The 14,213-nt window shown below is 47.5% G+C and overlaps 1 protein-coding gene across 1 annotated transcript; it reads right to left on the bottom strand.

Moving 5' to 3' along the window:
* Positions 1-305: 305 nt before the first annotated feature.
* TIGIT (T cell immunoreceptor with Ig and ITIM domains) lies at positions 306-12,206 on the bottom strand. The gene is made up of 4 exons (XM_064593504.1): positions 12,101-12,206; positions 10,760-11,089; positions 8,645-8,751; positions 306-542 (listed from the first exon to the last, which is right to left on the bottom strand). The coding sequence occupies exons 1-4, from the start codon at positions 12,162-12,164 to the stop codon at positions 306-308; spliced, it is 738 nt and encodes a 245-aa protein (XP_064449574.1). The 5' UTR covers positions 12,165-12,206.
* Positions 12,207-14,213: the final 2,007 nt, after the last annotated feature.

Raw genomic sequence — 14,213 nt, 5'->3', positions numbered from 1 at the left:
CCAGTGCTACGAAGGGGAAGGCATTTCTCGGAGCCCCAGGGTCTGCTCAAATGCTAGATTCAAAACCAAGTCATTTTTTTCTAACTGTGCATTCAGAATCAAGAAACAAGCTGCTCCCTCTGGGTCTGCCACAATGGAAGGGAAGGGGAGAGGCAGAGGAAATACGGCGAAGATAATGACCCTTATTCACTCAACTGAACATACACACGCATGCACACACGGCGGTGACAAAGACCGCAGAGCCTTACACATCCACCTGTAACCGCAGACACAGGAGTGCCTCTCCCAGATGATGCCTTGGGCAGCTAACCCATCTCGGCCGGGAAGCTGAAGCTTCCAAGGCTCCTGTAGCTCAGGACATTGAAGTAGTCATGTGGCTCGGCATAGTCCTCTCCCCACTGCTCTGTGTAGAAGCCCACGGGCGCCGTCTCTGCCTGCCCGCCACTTCCAGCTGATGACAGAGCTCGGGCGTTGCATTCCTCCTGTTCGCGTGCCAGCGTCCTGAGGCCACTTTCCGCACAATGGACTCTGCAAGATTTCTTCTAAAAACAAACAAACTACTAAGTGAGGATGTGGGGATGTTATTCAGAAGTTACTCCCCAACAATATACATGGTTACAATGATCTCTCTCTCTCTTCCTTTCTTACACACACACACACACACACACACACACACGCACACAAGGTTGGGTTCTTACCAACACCAGTTCCCTAACCCTTAATTGCTCAACCTCATCACAGCTAGATTTCAGGACTAAGCACCCCAGTGAACCTACACTTGCATGTGGAGCGATTTGGTCACACTCACCTTTCCAGCTGCATTCCCTGCAGTGCTTCTCCACCCAGCACCCCAACTTCTGGTATAGGGCCTGGGTGCCAGAGAGATACCATTTACTGTGAAGCTGCTGTGAGCACACACTGGCTAGCTCCTTTATGTAATCTCAGCAACAACCGTATTGAAGTTTCCACTTTTGAATGAGCTAATAGGCACCGACAGGTGAAGCCACTTGCCCTGGACCCAGTTCTGACATGGGGCCAGGCCAGGCTCTTTCTCCTCAGCCAGACTGCCTCTCATCTTACAGGTTCCTGAATGCCATGCACTGTTTCCCGCCTCCCCTATTCTGTATGTGTTACTCGCACTGTCCATTCCTTGTAGTTCCCCAAAAAGTTGTTTCCTCTTTCCTCCAGACTCAGCTGCATAGCACATTGTCCAAGAAGCCTTCTCTGACCCTTCTGGGAGAGCGACATTCTCCCTGGATCCTAGAATATGTTCCTGGACGTTCTCTGTTGTAACATTCAACGCTGTCCAGAACTTAATATTACCCCTCTCTCCTCTTCAGGCCCCAAACTATGAGCTCCCTGAGGGAAGGATCTCTGCTGTGTTCCTCTTTATAACCTCACAGCCCAAAAGAGACATACAGTATATGTCTTAGGACTGAAATGTGTGTGTACTCACACATGTGTTCACACACACACACATGCACATGCACACATTCTTCCTCAGCCCCATACCTCAAAGAACAGGAATTTTCCAAACCCAAGTAGGGACGCATGGTCAGATATCTGTGATTGCTCTTATGGGAAAATAGGACAGATAGCAAAATCTGTTTGGGAAAATAAAGGGTATGGAGTCAGCCATTACCCCCCTAGGAGAGCACCGCAGGTGAAGGTTGTGCTAAGCCAAGGAAATCAAAGACCTATAGGCAGAAGCAGGATGGCCAAAGAAATGCCAAATGACACCCAATGCAAAGGTGACACCCTCTCGGTCTTACTGGAGACTGCTCTAAACATGTCACTTACCCCCACCATAGGTCCGGAGGACAGAATCCCAAAAAGCCACACACAGGCCTGGAGAATCACAACAAACACAAACCAAATCTCATTCTTCCCACCCTCTGTGGCTTCCTGGGTTAGGAAACAGCATCATCACTGGCTAGTGTCCAGCTCAGCAGTGCACGAATATAGGCTAACAGGACGGGTGGGTGGGCTGCATGGATGTACATCATGAACAAATATCAAAACTTAGGGCTGGCGCCACCCTGCAGGCTGAGGAACTGGGCCCAGAGAGAGGCCATGGTCTCAAAAGCACACACACAGGAGTCAGGTGGTCTGTCCCCACTCACTGTTTTGTTCATTCCTTTTCAATAGCAACGGCTGCTCCCTTCCCATAGGTATGAAGGAAAAGCATGGTCCTCATGGATCATGCTGATGCTGGACTTAAAAAAAGTACTACATCCCTTGATGTGACCCAATCCATTTAAACTATATAAATATCCAATTCCTTCTCAAAGAACTGATTGTGACCTTTGGTGCTGGTATTTTCTTGCTTCCATTCTTAGATGGGCCACCCTTGCCCTGGGATCTTAAAACCATTTTGGCTTCCAAGGTGTTCTGGGAAATGTAAACATGTCTGAGATGGGTCTCTCAGCTGTTCGATTTTCATTTCATCCCGCATAGGGGACTCTGATTGTCAGTATAAAACCCAAGCCTGGGGCTGATGTTGTCCTAAAGGAGCTACAGAGATTGCAGCTGGGCCCTAGGAGGACAAACGTTGCCCCCTGGGAGAATATGAGGGGGAAGGACAGTTGGCTGTCATTGACATGGAGCTGGACACACCCATCTCTCCTTTCCCTCACAGAAGGTCCCCCAGGGGAACTGCTTAACAAACAATATCCATTCATTTAGTTGTAATCAATCCATGCAGTATCAACAGTTTTGAGTACCAAGTATTATGAAGTGCTTCAGTAAATAAAATTTATGATAATTACAAGAACTTCATAACCAATACTTATTACTACATGCCAGGAAAAATGCCAAGTGCCTCACATGAATTATTTGAGTTGAGTTTCCCCACAACCCTGTGAATGCAGCATCATAATTATTCGCATTTTACAGATCCTACCACAGCAACTCAAGTGGTAGAGCCAGGATCCAAAGCTAGGTCTGTCTGATTCCCAAGTCCATGCTCCTAAGTAATGCAATCAACAGGCTCTCCAAGTCTGTGGGGAATGCTGTCAGTACCCTGCTCAGATCCTCCCTACCTGACCAGTGCTCCCATTCCCCAGACGCTGGGACTATGGGCTGTGGGTGGCTCACAGCTGCCCCTCCCCCAGAGAATTGCTCTTGGGCCCTCTCTGGTGAGCAGCCAGTGGTCAGTGATGACTGAGGTGAGTGTTCAAAAACCCAGCTCCCTGCCTCAAGGTACAACGAACTGCATACAATTCTTACTGCTGCCAAGTCTCCAGCTGAGACCACATCAAGCTGAGCTTTCTTCCATCAGCCCTATCCTGCTTCCCTCACTACACTTCACCTGAGAGTCCATCCCAATAAACTACTCTCACCAGAATTCACATGTCAGGCTCTATTTCTGGGGACCTGATCTAACACAGTTGCTCCTGGCAGTGGCCCTAGAAACAGACACAGGATGGGATTGTGGAGAGGAATCCCTCCCCAGCTGGATGGGAATACGAACCCCACCACTGGTTGTGAGATGGGTTGGGACACAGATGGAAGGGGATTCTGAGCTGGTGCCACATCTCTGACATTTGAGAAGTATGGGAAAAGAGTAATTATTAGAACTGTGGTATTGAGTAGCTTTTACTCAATCCCTGCCCCCCACCCCCCCACCCCCTGCCCGATGCACTGAGGAGAAAACATGACAGGCTCAGATCTATCAGCACTTGGCAGCATTTCAAGAAACACCCATCTCCAGCACCGAAGACCAGGCACAGGACCTAACTGTAAGAGAGAGAGAACTTCCAAACAGGCTGGATTCTAAGCTTGGGCTAGTCTCCTGTGTCTAGAAAAGGAGGGATCTCTATGACCCGGGAGGAGGCTCCCTGGCTATACGCACTGGAGAGCCACCTGTTTCTCTCATATCATCTGGAGTGGCAAAAATGGCCCACTTCCCCTTGATGGAAGTTAGGGCCCTGTTCAGACCTGTCTCCACCTCCCCTATAAGCCATCAGCCCCATATTTAGGGCAAGACCACAGCCTGCACTAGCTGAGGGAATGCTGAGGGAGGAGAGAGATTGTGCCTAAAGGACATGGTTAACACGTCCTGGCAACAATGGGAGAACGTGTCTGGGAGTGAATCCTGAGAGTGATAGTCTGGGCCGGGCAAGTAGAATATGAGACTGGACAAGGGGTAACTTGTCAATATGGGGACCCATCTCGTGACTTACCATGGAATACCCTCACTGGGGCCCCAGAAGAGAAGGCTGATACACTGCTGTCAAGAGAGATGCTAACACTGCTTTGGCAAATTATGCAAGAAAAAACCAAAATGCTCAGAAAAGTGGGGCTGCTATAATGGTTGTATGTGAAATCATAAGGAACATATGTATATATATATATATATATATATATATATATTGGTCTCTGTCCTCTGTTTCTATTAATGTTTGGTCTTTAACCCTGGTTCCTGACACAATGCTCCTTAAACCCTTATAATTTTCTGAATGATGGGAATGTCTTACCCAGGGCTCCTAAATCTCTTGGAATCTCCTGGTGATAGGAGTCTTTTGTTCCAGTGAGGTAATGTGGGTGGGCTCCTGGATGGAGGCTGGTGACCAGAAAGACCAAGCCATGATTCGAAACTTGGAACTTTCAGCCTCACCCCAGCCCCATTCTCCAGAGAGAGGAGAGGGGCTGGAAAATGAGTTCATAATCAATCATGCTTACATGATGAAGTCTCCAGAAACATCCCGCAAGTATTGGGTCCAAAGAGCTTCCAGATTGCTGAAAACATCCATATGCCAGGAGAGTAACACACCCCAACTCTCCAGGGACCAGAAGCCCTGTGCTTGAGACACTTCTTGACCTCATCCTGCATATCTCCTTCATCTGGCTATTCATCTGTATCCTTTACCATCTTCTGTATTATGTAATGAGCCAGTAAATGTAAGTAAGTGTTCCTCTGAGTTCTGTGAGCTGTCAGCAACTTATCAAGTCCAAGGAGGGGGTTGTAGGAACTTCAGTGTATAGCTGGTTAGTCAGAAGTACAGGTGATAATCTGGGACTTGCAGCTGGTGTCTGAAGGGAGGGCAGTCTTGTAGGACTGAGCCCTTAATTTGTGGGTTCTGATGTTAATTCCAAGCAGATAGTGTCAGAACTGAATTGATTGTAGGACACCCAGATGGTGTAGAAGAATTGGTCAGTGTGGGAATAAACCCACCCATCTGGTGTTTAGAAGTGTTCTGTGCAGTGTTAAGAGTAGAGAAGAGGAAAAAAACAGAGTTTTCCCCAATATAACCTACTAAATCAGGGACTGGCAAACTAAGGCCCATGGCTCAAATCTGGCCCACCACAGATTTTTGTACTGCCCGGGAGCTAAAAATGATTTTTATATTTTTAAGTGGTTGAAAACAAATTCAAAAGAAGAATAATATTTCATGACACATGAAAATTATATGAAATTCAAATTTCAGTGTTTATAAATAAAAGTGTGTTGGAACACAGCCATACTCGTCCATTTGCATCTTGTCTCTGGTGCTTTCATACTACAGTGGCTGAGTTGAATTGTTGCAACAGAGACCGCATAGCCCACAAAGCCTCAAAGATTTACTACCTGGTTCTTTACAGAGAAACTTGGCCAATCCCTGTACTACATAATTTTGAAAATCCTATAGCTGATTATAGTTCTAGGAAAGATCCAGAGGACACTCTTTCACAAAGGTGGAAAGGAATGTGCTAGTGAAGAGAGCACCAGCATCATTAGGAGGCTTAGTGGCATCTCTCCTCTGCATGCTGGGGCTGAATGCTTTTATAGAACTGGATCCCTGGTAGCAACACAGATGAGGAGACCCCAAAATAAGGTAGGGGCAGATGGCGGAGCTTAAGAAACAAAGTGGATGTAATTACTGCAATGGCAGCCAGAGAAGCCTGACCCACAGGGATATGAAGATGGCTAATAAAGCAGTGTTCCAAAAAGAAATATAGATGGACAGCCAACAGGGGCATTACTTATAGACACAATCAAGAGATCAAGAATACATGAGAGAAGGCTGAGGCCAGCACCCCCTGCAAAGTCAAGATCTCTTGCCCAGTTTCCGGGTCTGTGAGCAGCACTGGGGTGGATACCATCTCTGTTCACCCCTCAACTGCACTCTCCATCCAGCCTTCTGTTTCCTTCCATCCAATTGTTTCCTGGGGAGACTGAACTATAGGTACTACATCAGGGGGCTCCCTTGCCCTCGGGCTTGAGTTTGAGTTTGGCCAATGCAGAGCAACAGGAGGGGAATGGAGGGAAGAAGAGTACATTCTCTCTGCCAGCGGTGGCCTTGGACTGGCTGAAGCCTTCCCTCAGAGATTACAGTTCTTCTCAAGGTGGTCCCCTGCACAAATCTCTCTCTTTCCAGGTTCTAGTAATCCCCCTCTCCTTTCCCCTAAAGATGAGGGGTGACACCAACACGCTGCTACACATCCCCTAAAGGTTTCCTTATGTATTGCCCAGTTCTTTGTAAATGTCTCTTTTAAACTGTCCTTAACCTACCCACCTTGAGAGCACTATGCGTTCCCTGCCATATCTAATTATATTACTGTGCAGTTGCTGAAAATCAAAGAGAAAGAAAATTTTTAAAGAACCATAAGAAAAAGCCATATCTGCAAAGGAGCAAAAATAAGATTCACATAATTTCTCAACAGAAATATAAGAAGCCAGAGACGATGGAAAAATGTTCTCCATGTGCTGAAAGAAAACACTTGCCAACATAGAAGTGTAGACCCAGCAAAACAGATACATCACTTTCAAGTTAAGGAAAAATAAAGATATTTTCAAACAAACAAAAACCAGGATAATTCATCACCTGCACAAAAGGAAATACTAAATAATATTCTTCAGACAGAAGGAAAGTGATCCTACTTACAAGATAGGAAATGCAGGAAGAAGTGGAGAGCAACAGAAAGGATAAATCTAAGTGAATACTGACTCTCAATACTAATTTCTTTCAGGGTTTAAAAGAAATTTAAAACTAAAATACATGGGGATAATAGCAATAAGTTGGGAAGGAAGGTAAAAAAAGTTAATGTGTCCTAAGATTCTTGCATAATCCAAGAAATGATAAAAGCACTAATTTATACTAGACTTTAATAAGTCAGGGGTCTATTTTGTAATCTCCAGTGTAACCACTATAAGAATAGCCAAAAATGCCTCATTACCAAAGAGATCTTTTTTATAATAATAAGTACTTAATTCAAAAGACAGCAAGAAAGAATAGGGAACAAACAGGCAGAACAAATATGAAGAAAATAAGGTGGTGGCTACAAACCCACTTATTTCAGTGATAACAGCAGCATGTACACGGTCCAGAGGAAGCAAAGTCAGGGATGAAGAGTTGGGTTGTTAATTGAGTGGAATGTGAGTTGGGGGGAAAGTGAATCGGGAACTAGGGAGGAGGGTCTAGTCTGAGGTGGAAAATAACATTGGCAATCCCAATCTTGCCTTCCCCAAAATGTTTGGTGACTGGAATTAAAGTGACCCGGGATGTCTTAAAAAGTCCAAAAGGGCAGACAAAACAAGTGGTGGAAATTCTTTCGCTAATCAGTAGCTACCATTTAACAGCACAAGCACGTTAATATTTTTTTCATTGTTTACAAAGCTTTCACATGCGATGTGCCGCCTGTTCGTCGCAACTCTGTGATAGAGAGCAAGCAGAATCACTGACATCCCCGCTTTCTATCTGAGGAAGTGGAGGCCAGGGAGATTCAATGTCTTCCCTGTAATCACACTCAGTGCTGACCTTAGAAACTACATCATCCACTTGCCCATCTAGCACGCTTTCAGCTGCGTGACCTCTTAAGCCAGAGGGACAGAGGATTTACAGCCTACTGATCTTGCCATGTACCTTTTAGTCCTAAATTTGGGGAGTGTTTATTTCTCATCCTACGGAAGTGCTGGGTAGCCCAGCAATACAGAAAGGTTATTAAAATCAAATAAGCTCACATGCACAACTCCCTAGCACAGAGTAGATGCCCCAGATGCATCAAACTCACAATAGATAAATCAAACTCTCCAGGGAGTGGCTTCGGGGGCAGGCAGGAGCTGGGAACTGTAGGTGACAGCAAGATGGGAAGCACACAGGTCCAGGCTTTCTGGGTGGGGTTCCCAGCCCAGAAAGGGGACAGAAGAGGAGCGTAAACAACTTGACCGAAAGGCAGAGCAAGGACCATCGACAAGCATGAAGAACAGAGGGCAAGACCACATCTTGGTCTTTCTCTGGATAGGACAGGGACATGAAAGGATGGCACGGGGTGGGGGGGGACGTGAAAGGATGGCACGGGGTGGGGGGGACGTGAAAGGATGGCACGGGGTGGGGGGGGGACGTGAAAGGATGGCACGGGGTGGGGGGACGTGAAAGGATGGCACGGCGGGGGGGGACGTGAAAGGATGGCACGGGGGGGGCACGTGGAAGGATGGCACGGGGTAGGGGAGACGTGAAAGGATGGCACGGGGCGGGGGGGGACGTGAAAGGATGGCACGGGGCGGGGAGGGACGTGAAAGGATGGCACGGGGCGGGGGGGGGACGTGAAAGGATGGCACGGGGTGGGGGGGACGTGAAAGGATGGCATGGGGTGGGGGGGGACGTGAAAGGATGGCACGGCGGGGGGGTTGCCCATGACTGAGCTGTGCAGCCAGGGTCATTACCTTTCTGGTCAGGGTGACCACCATGATGGCTGCCACACAGATGACTGCCAGCACTGTGGCCACGGCTCCCAGCAGTGGGATCTGGAACGCAGCGCTGTGCTCAGCCACTGGAGGGATGAAAAAATGAAGATGAGGGGGTGAAAGCCAGAAGCAAAAGGCAACCATCACACAGCGAAGCCTCTGTGTCAGGGCCCAGAGGTGGGGGCTGGCCAGGCCTTTCTCAAAGTTCTGGGGTCGTTAAGCCCGGCTCTTTGGCCAGCAGAGCAGCTGCTTGGCCCGTCGTGAAATCAACGGCTGACCTCTCGAGCACTTCACACATTTGACCCCAGAGCAGACCACTGTTAACACTCCCTTCCTCTAGTCGATAAAACCGCTTTCTATAATAATCATGAAATGAAACAATGACATCCAGAGGGGAAAAAAAAAAAACCCAGAGAGTGAACATTTTCTTTTATTAAGTTTCATATTTATAATCATACCAGGAAAAAGTTTAATTAAAAATTAAAATAAAATTAATATTAAAGTACTAAAAAGAGGGCAAAAAGCATATAACCTTTCACCGTAAGCCTATCACATTATTCCAGCTGGGAGATTCTGGCAGGGGAGTGAGGTTCTAGAGCTTTATCCTTTACTTTTTCTCAGCACCTGGCACATAGCAGGTGCTTAATAAATGTTCATGATATGAAGAAAAGCATGAGAAAATGAACTTCTATTAAGATGTAAAATGTAAGGAGGAGAAGCCGAAAGGGAGTTATGAAGAGAAGTGGGATAGTTGATGCAAGGAGAGCGTGAGAGAAACAGGACAGGTGCCCAGATGTGAGCCAAGCCGCAGGTGGAAGGGTTTCCAGGCTGCTGCGTCCCATCCCTGCCTCCTTTCCAGGAGCTCAGGCAGATCCCAGGTGTCCAGGGAAGTCTTGAAAGAAGGGGATAGCAGAGGCTGGGCCCTCTTCCCTCTAACTAAGGGTTTACACTGTGGGAAAGGTGGCTAAAAATGCAGTCACTTGGGGCAAGGTAGTGCTCACAGTACCCACGGGATACCAGGGGGAGGGAGCCCAAGCTCCCAGAATGAGTTCCTTCTGCCTGGCAGACTCAGCCTCTTGTTTTGGCCGCAGGTGGGGAAAGAGGGCAGATGGGGAGCAAAGTGGTCATGGAGAACACAGCTTCACGGGGCAGAAGGGCTGCGGTGGGCTGTCCATAGAACCAGAAAGGATACGGGCTCCTAACCGCGTGCGGCATTGACCTATGTCCCAGCCAGCCAAGAAGTACCATTTGAAAAGAAACTTCCCAGTGGTCTTGTATCTTCTCAGCCTCCACCCCCATCAGATAGTTACGTGGGAGGGGCTGGCATTCATAGCTAACACTTCCTTAGTCCCAGGCCCTGTTTAAGGGCATTTTCTTGCAGTAAGGAATTCAATCCTATGGTAGCACCTCGTAAGGTTACATCTATTTTCGTTTCACAGATGAGAGAAGTGATACACAGAGAAGCTAAGTGATCCTGTCTGAAGTCAACAGCAGCACCAGGATTTGGGACCCAGGCTGGCTGGTGTCAGAGCCTGAGCTCATAAGCACCCTGCTCTACTGTCTCTCAGACGCATTCATCTTTTCCCACTTTCCAGGGAACCGCTTTAAGTGTTCAGGTGGATAATGAATGTGAGAGCATTCTGGAAACTATGAAGTACCAAACAAATGCAAATTGCTGTACATTTTCACTTAGCACACACTGTGTTTTAATCCTTTATAAAACTTAGAAGCTAATTCAAATTTGCATGATTGATGCTAAACAAATAAACGAGAACCCTTCCCAAATGACCTTAATGACTATTCTTCCCAACAAACGCACATAAGATGCACTTCTTACCCAAAACAGTGGTTCTCAATTCTGGCTGCACATTTGAATCACCGGGCTCTTAGAACCTATTACCTCCCAGCTTTGCCTCTGGAGATTCTGATCAAGCTGGTCTGCAAAGGGGTACCAGCATCAGTTCATTAAAGCTCCCTGGTGATTTGAATGTGAGCCGAGGTTGAGGGACCCTGCTCTGGCAGAGTGTTTGGCAGGAACACATTTCCTATTCTGGAGGATGAAGTTCATCAGCCACCCTGCCCCAGAGGGCATACCTGAGCTGTGTGGGACCTCCAGAAAGAGTGTCCCTCTGTAAATCCCATCAGGGTAGGTGTCATAGGTGCAGAAGTATTCCCCTGTGTCATTCCTGGTCAGCGACTGCAAGGTGAGGCCCAGGTTGGGGCCTGGGGCCACGCGCTCCCTGAAGGCTGGGTAGATGTGCCACCCCAAGTTAGCATGATGAACGGCCAGAAGTTGGTCCTGCTGCTCCCAGTTGACCTGAGTCACTTTGGCAGTGGTGGAGGAGAGATGACATTGCAAGGTGACAGAGCCACCTTCCTCTGCAGAAACGTTCCCCATTGTTACTATCCTGCCTGACACAGCTCCTAGGGAAGAGGAGAAAGCATGCATGAGTCCTGGGGCAACAGCTATCCTTGAAACTTCCCACCAAAATCCCAAAGGGCTTTAAGGCCACAGTTGGTTTCTGGAATGACAGACTCTCCTGTCCATCCCGTCACTCCCCACAGAGACTATAATTGTTACACGGCAGAGCACGTCACCCACTCAGGATATTCTGCTGTAATCTAGCTTCACGACGAGCTCATTGATTATTTCCATGTACTTATTTTCTCTTCCTACCTAGAATATAAGCCCTGTCACCTACCACTTCTGCTGTACTTGAGCTTCCGGCAGCCAGTTCTGTGCTGGGCACATTATCCTTTGAAATGAAACCTGGCTGTTTGGTTGACTGCCCTTTGGGATTGCCTAGAAAAACTTTCAGGAAAGCCACAAAATCCAAAGGAAAGGAGGGTTGAAGAGAAACTGTTTCTCCCACACAAAACCACCCTCCTTAGCACTGACCACACCGTGGGCACAGCTCCACCTTCAAATGATTCAAAAAACAACATAAAAAATAAATTATACTAGTTTCTCAGCATCTGTGTGCTTCCTCAGAAACATTTGTCTATGGTTCTTAATACAGAAGAAAACAGATCCAAAGTAAATTCAATCTATAATGGTAGACTCTCTGGAGTCTGTGAAGAAGACATTTTTGATCCACAGAAAACATACAATGCCTTTCTAGAAGTTTCCTCAAGGACAGAAGACAGAATGATGGAGCAGGACTGAACTTCTACAAGGGAACTGATCATCCCTCCTCCTGGTCCTTTTCTTTCCCCCTATTTCTTTTCTTGGGTTGGCCAGTCAGGCACCCCAACTCCAAGGACTTCACCTGCCAAAACAGAACTGCACCTCCTTCCCAGAGGCTGCCTTTTCTCACACGAGGGAATACAAGACTCTGAAAACCATGCGTTTCCTTCCCTCACTCCCACTTCCACTCCCAGCCTCCCTTTCCTCCTCCTCTTCCTCCAGTCCCACGCTGGATTGTCAGGCCTTACCTGAGGCTGGGAGGGGAGCCTGCCCCAGGCCCTGGGCCCAGATCAGGAGGAGATACCACTGCATGCTTCTGCCCAACGGGGGGCCCACAGGAAGCAGCCTAGGCCTCTTCTGCCACCAAAACTGGCGGACTGCAGATAGCAGGCCAAAACCGAGCCTATGAGGAGAGAGGGTCTTGGAAGAACTGAGCTCAGCAAAAACAATGGCAGGGACAGAAAAAAAAGCTCTCAACAAGTACACAAACTGCAGAGGGTGAGCCACAAGAGAGACCATTAAGGAAACATACTAAAAAATAAACAAAAATGTGGTTAGAAGCACATTGGTCTTTGGGTTACTATTAGTCAATCTACTGTTTTTAAGTTCTGTCTTAATGTGCCTGTTTTGTATCAGCCTTTGTCTCAGGAGCTCAAGGTCTCTGTATAACTGTGTAATGCCCAAGATTCTGAAGAACTGGTTACTGATAGAGTTCACTGGGCTCCCCCTGGCTTTATCCAACTGAGGAATGTGTACCCATAAGAGAAACCTACATCTGCACACTTACAGACCAGGACCTGTGCTTGAAATCTAATGAACCATGAACAAGAGGCAGTTACTTCAGAGACAAGATGTAGGCAGGACAAAAAGTCTTGGACAACAGGGCAACTTGCCTTTGAACAAGGTTCCTCTTCTTGAATCGGATTTCTTCAGTCTTGTTTATCCAGACTGAGACTTTGTTGAACCCTGGCTTAGTTTCTCTAACCCAGTAGAATCAGAGGAGACCAGTGGAGTGAATTTTCTTGTGACTGGTGACACCCATGAAAACCAGCAATGCAGAGAAGGGTGAGCCCCAGTTACCTGACCCTGGAAAGGGGTTGGTTGATGCTTGTCTGGAGTCCTTAGCTCCTGATCAAGTCCTACTGTTGACCCATCCTTCTTCCTTCCTGCCCTCTGTCTGTTCCTGCATTTATTTGAAAGTCCTGAGGGCCTACGAAACACCAGACTCAGCACCAGGCTCTGGGGAGACAAGGGTGAATAATCATGGACCCTGCCTTCAGATGGTCCAAGCTTGCTCTCTGGTGAATCCACACTCTGGGGAAACGAGGTGGAAGGTCTCTCTTCACCTGCCTCTAGGGCTTGCCTCTGCTACCCCGGGCATGTTTCATGGTGTACGTCCCGAAAATCTGCTCCTCTACCAAGGGAACATCTAAAGCCTGCTGTTCTGCCCCTCCATTCCAGACAAGAACCCTGAGGCTTCCACAATGTCCAGGCCCCTAGCCTCCCCCTCCCCCCTGCAGGATGCTCCATCTCACACCAGTTTCTTCTCCTCCCTGGGTTCTGCTCATTCCTAGCTGGACATCATGACCCGTGCACCCCCCACAGTCCACCTCCAGCCTCTTAGACAACTTACGCCTCATCGACCTCTCTCTGCCTTAATTCAACCTGTCCCTCAAGGCTCACATCGAGACACATCTCCTCCACCTCCTTCCAGTAGTCACAGGGCCCGCAGCAGGAGAAATTGTAATCCCTAATGTGTGTCCCAGAGAGGGTACCCAGCTGGAACAGGCAGAGTGTTTCCAAAACTGGCTGTTGAGGCAGAGGAGCCAGGGGTGGGAGAGCTGGGAGCAGCTAGTGGGAATAGAGCACAAATAGGGGGCACTGGGGTTTGGGCTATAACAAATTTCCATAGTTTGTACAGGTGGGTGAAAGCCATAGAGGCAGGACCTGCCTTATATAATGAGAGATCCCAAGAAACTTAAACTAAGTTAAAAAAAAAAAAATGGTGTTTCCCAGAGATATTTGAGGGTGATGATTAATAGACTGTGGTAAAAAAAAAAAAAAGAAAAAAAGAAAAAAGAAAAAGAAAAAAAACCACATAGGTCCAAATTCAGTTTGGTTTGGTGACCTTTAGAAAACTGCTCAATCTCCTTAAGCCTCAGCTTCCTCCTCTGTCAACAAGAACAGTCGGGCCCACTGCTCACCCCTGCCTCCGCCCCACCTTGTAAGCTTATGAGGATTCGGGGAATGAATTTGTTTGGTAAGCTGTTTCGCACAGGACTTGGCACATAAGAAGGGTTCAATACATCAGTAATAGTATTGATAATAATATTAATTAAAGAAGAAAGAGGAAAATGGGAG

This window comes from Mirounga angustirostris, unplaced genomic scaffold, assembly GCF_029215605.1.
Source record: "Mirounga angustirostris isolate CCGP_5_RB_7025 unplaced genomic scaffold, mMirAng1.0.hap1 SCAF_1, whole genome shotgun sequence".
Lineage (NCBI taxonomy): Eukaryota > Metazoa > Chordata > Mammalia > Carnivora > Phocidae > Mirounga > Mirounga angustirostris.
The sequence above is the reverse complement of the archived record's forward strand: the minus strand, read 5'-3'. Positions and strand labels throughout refer to the sequence as shown.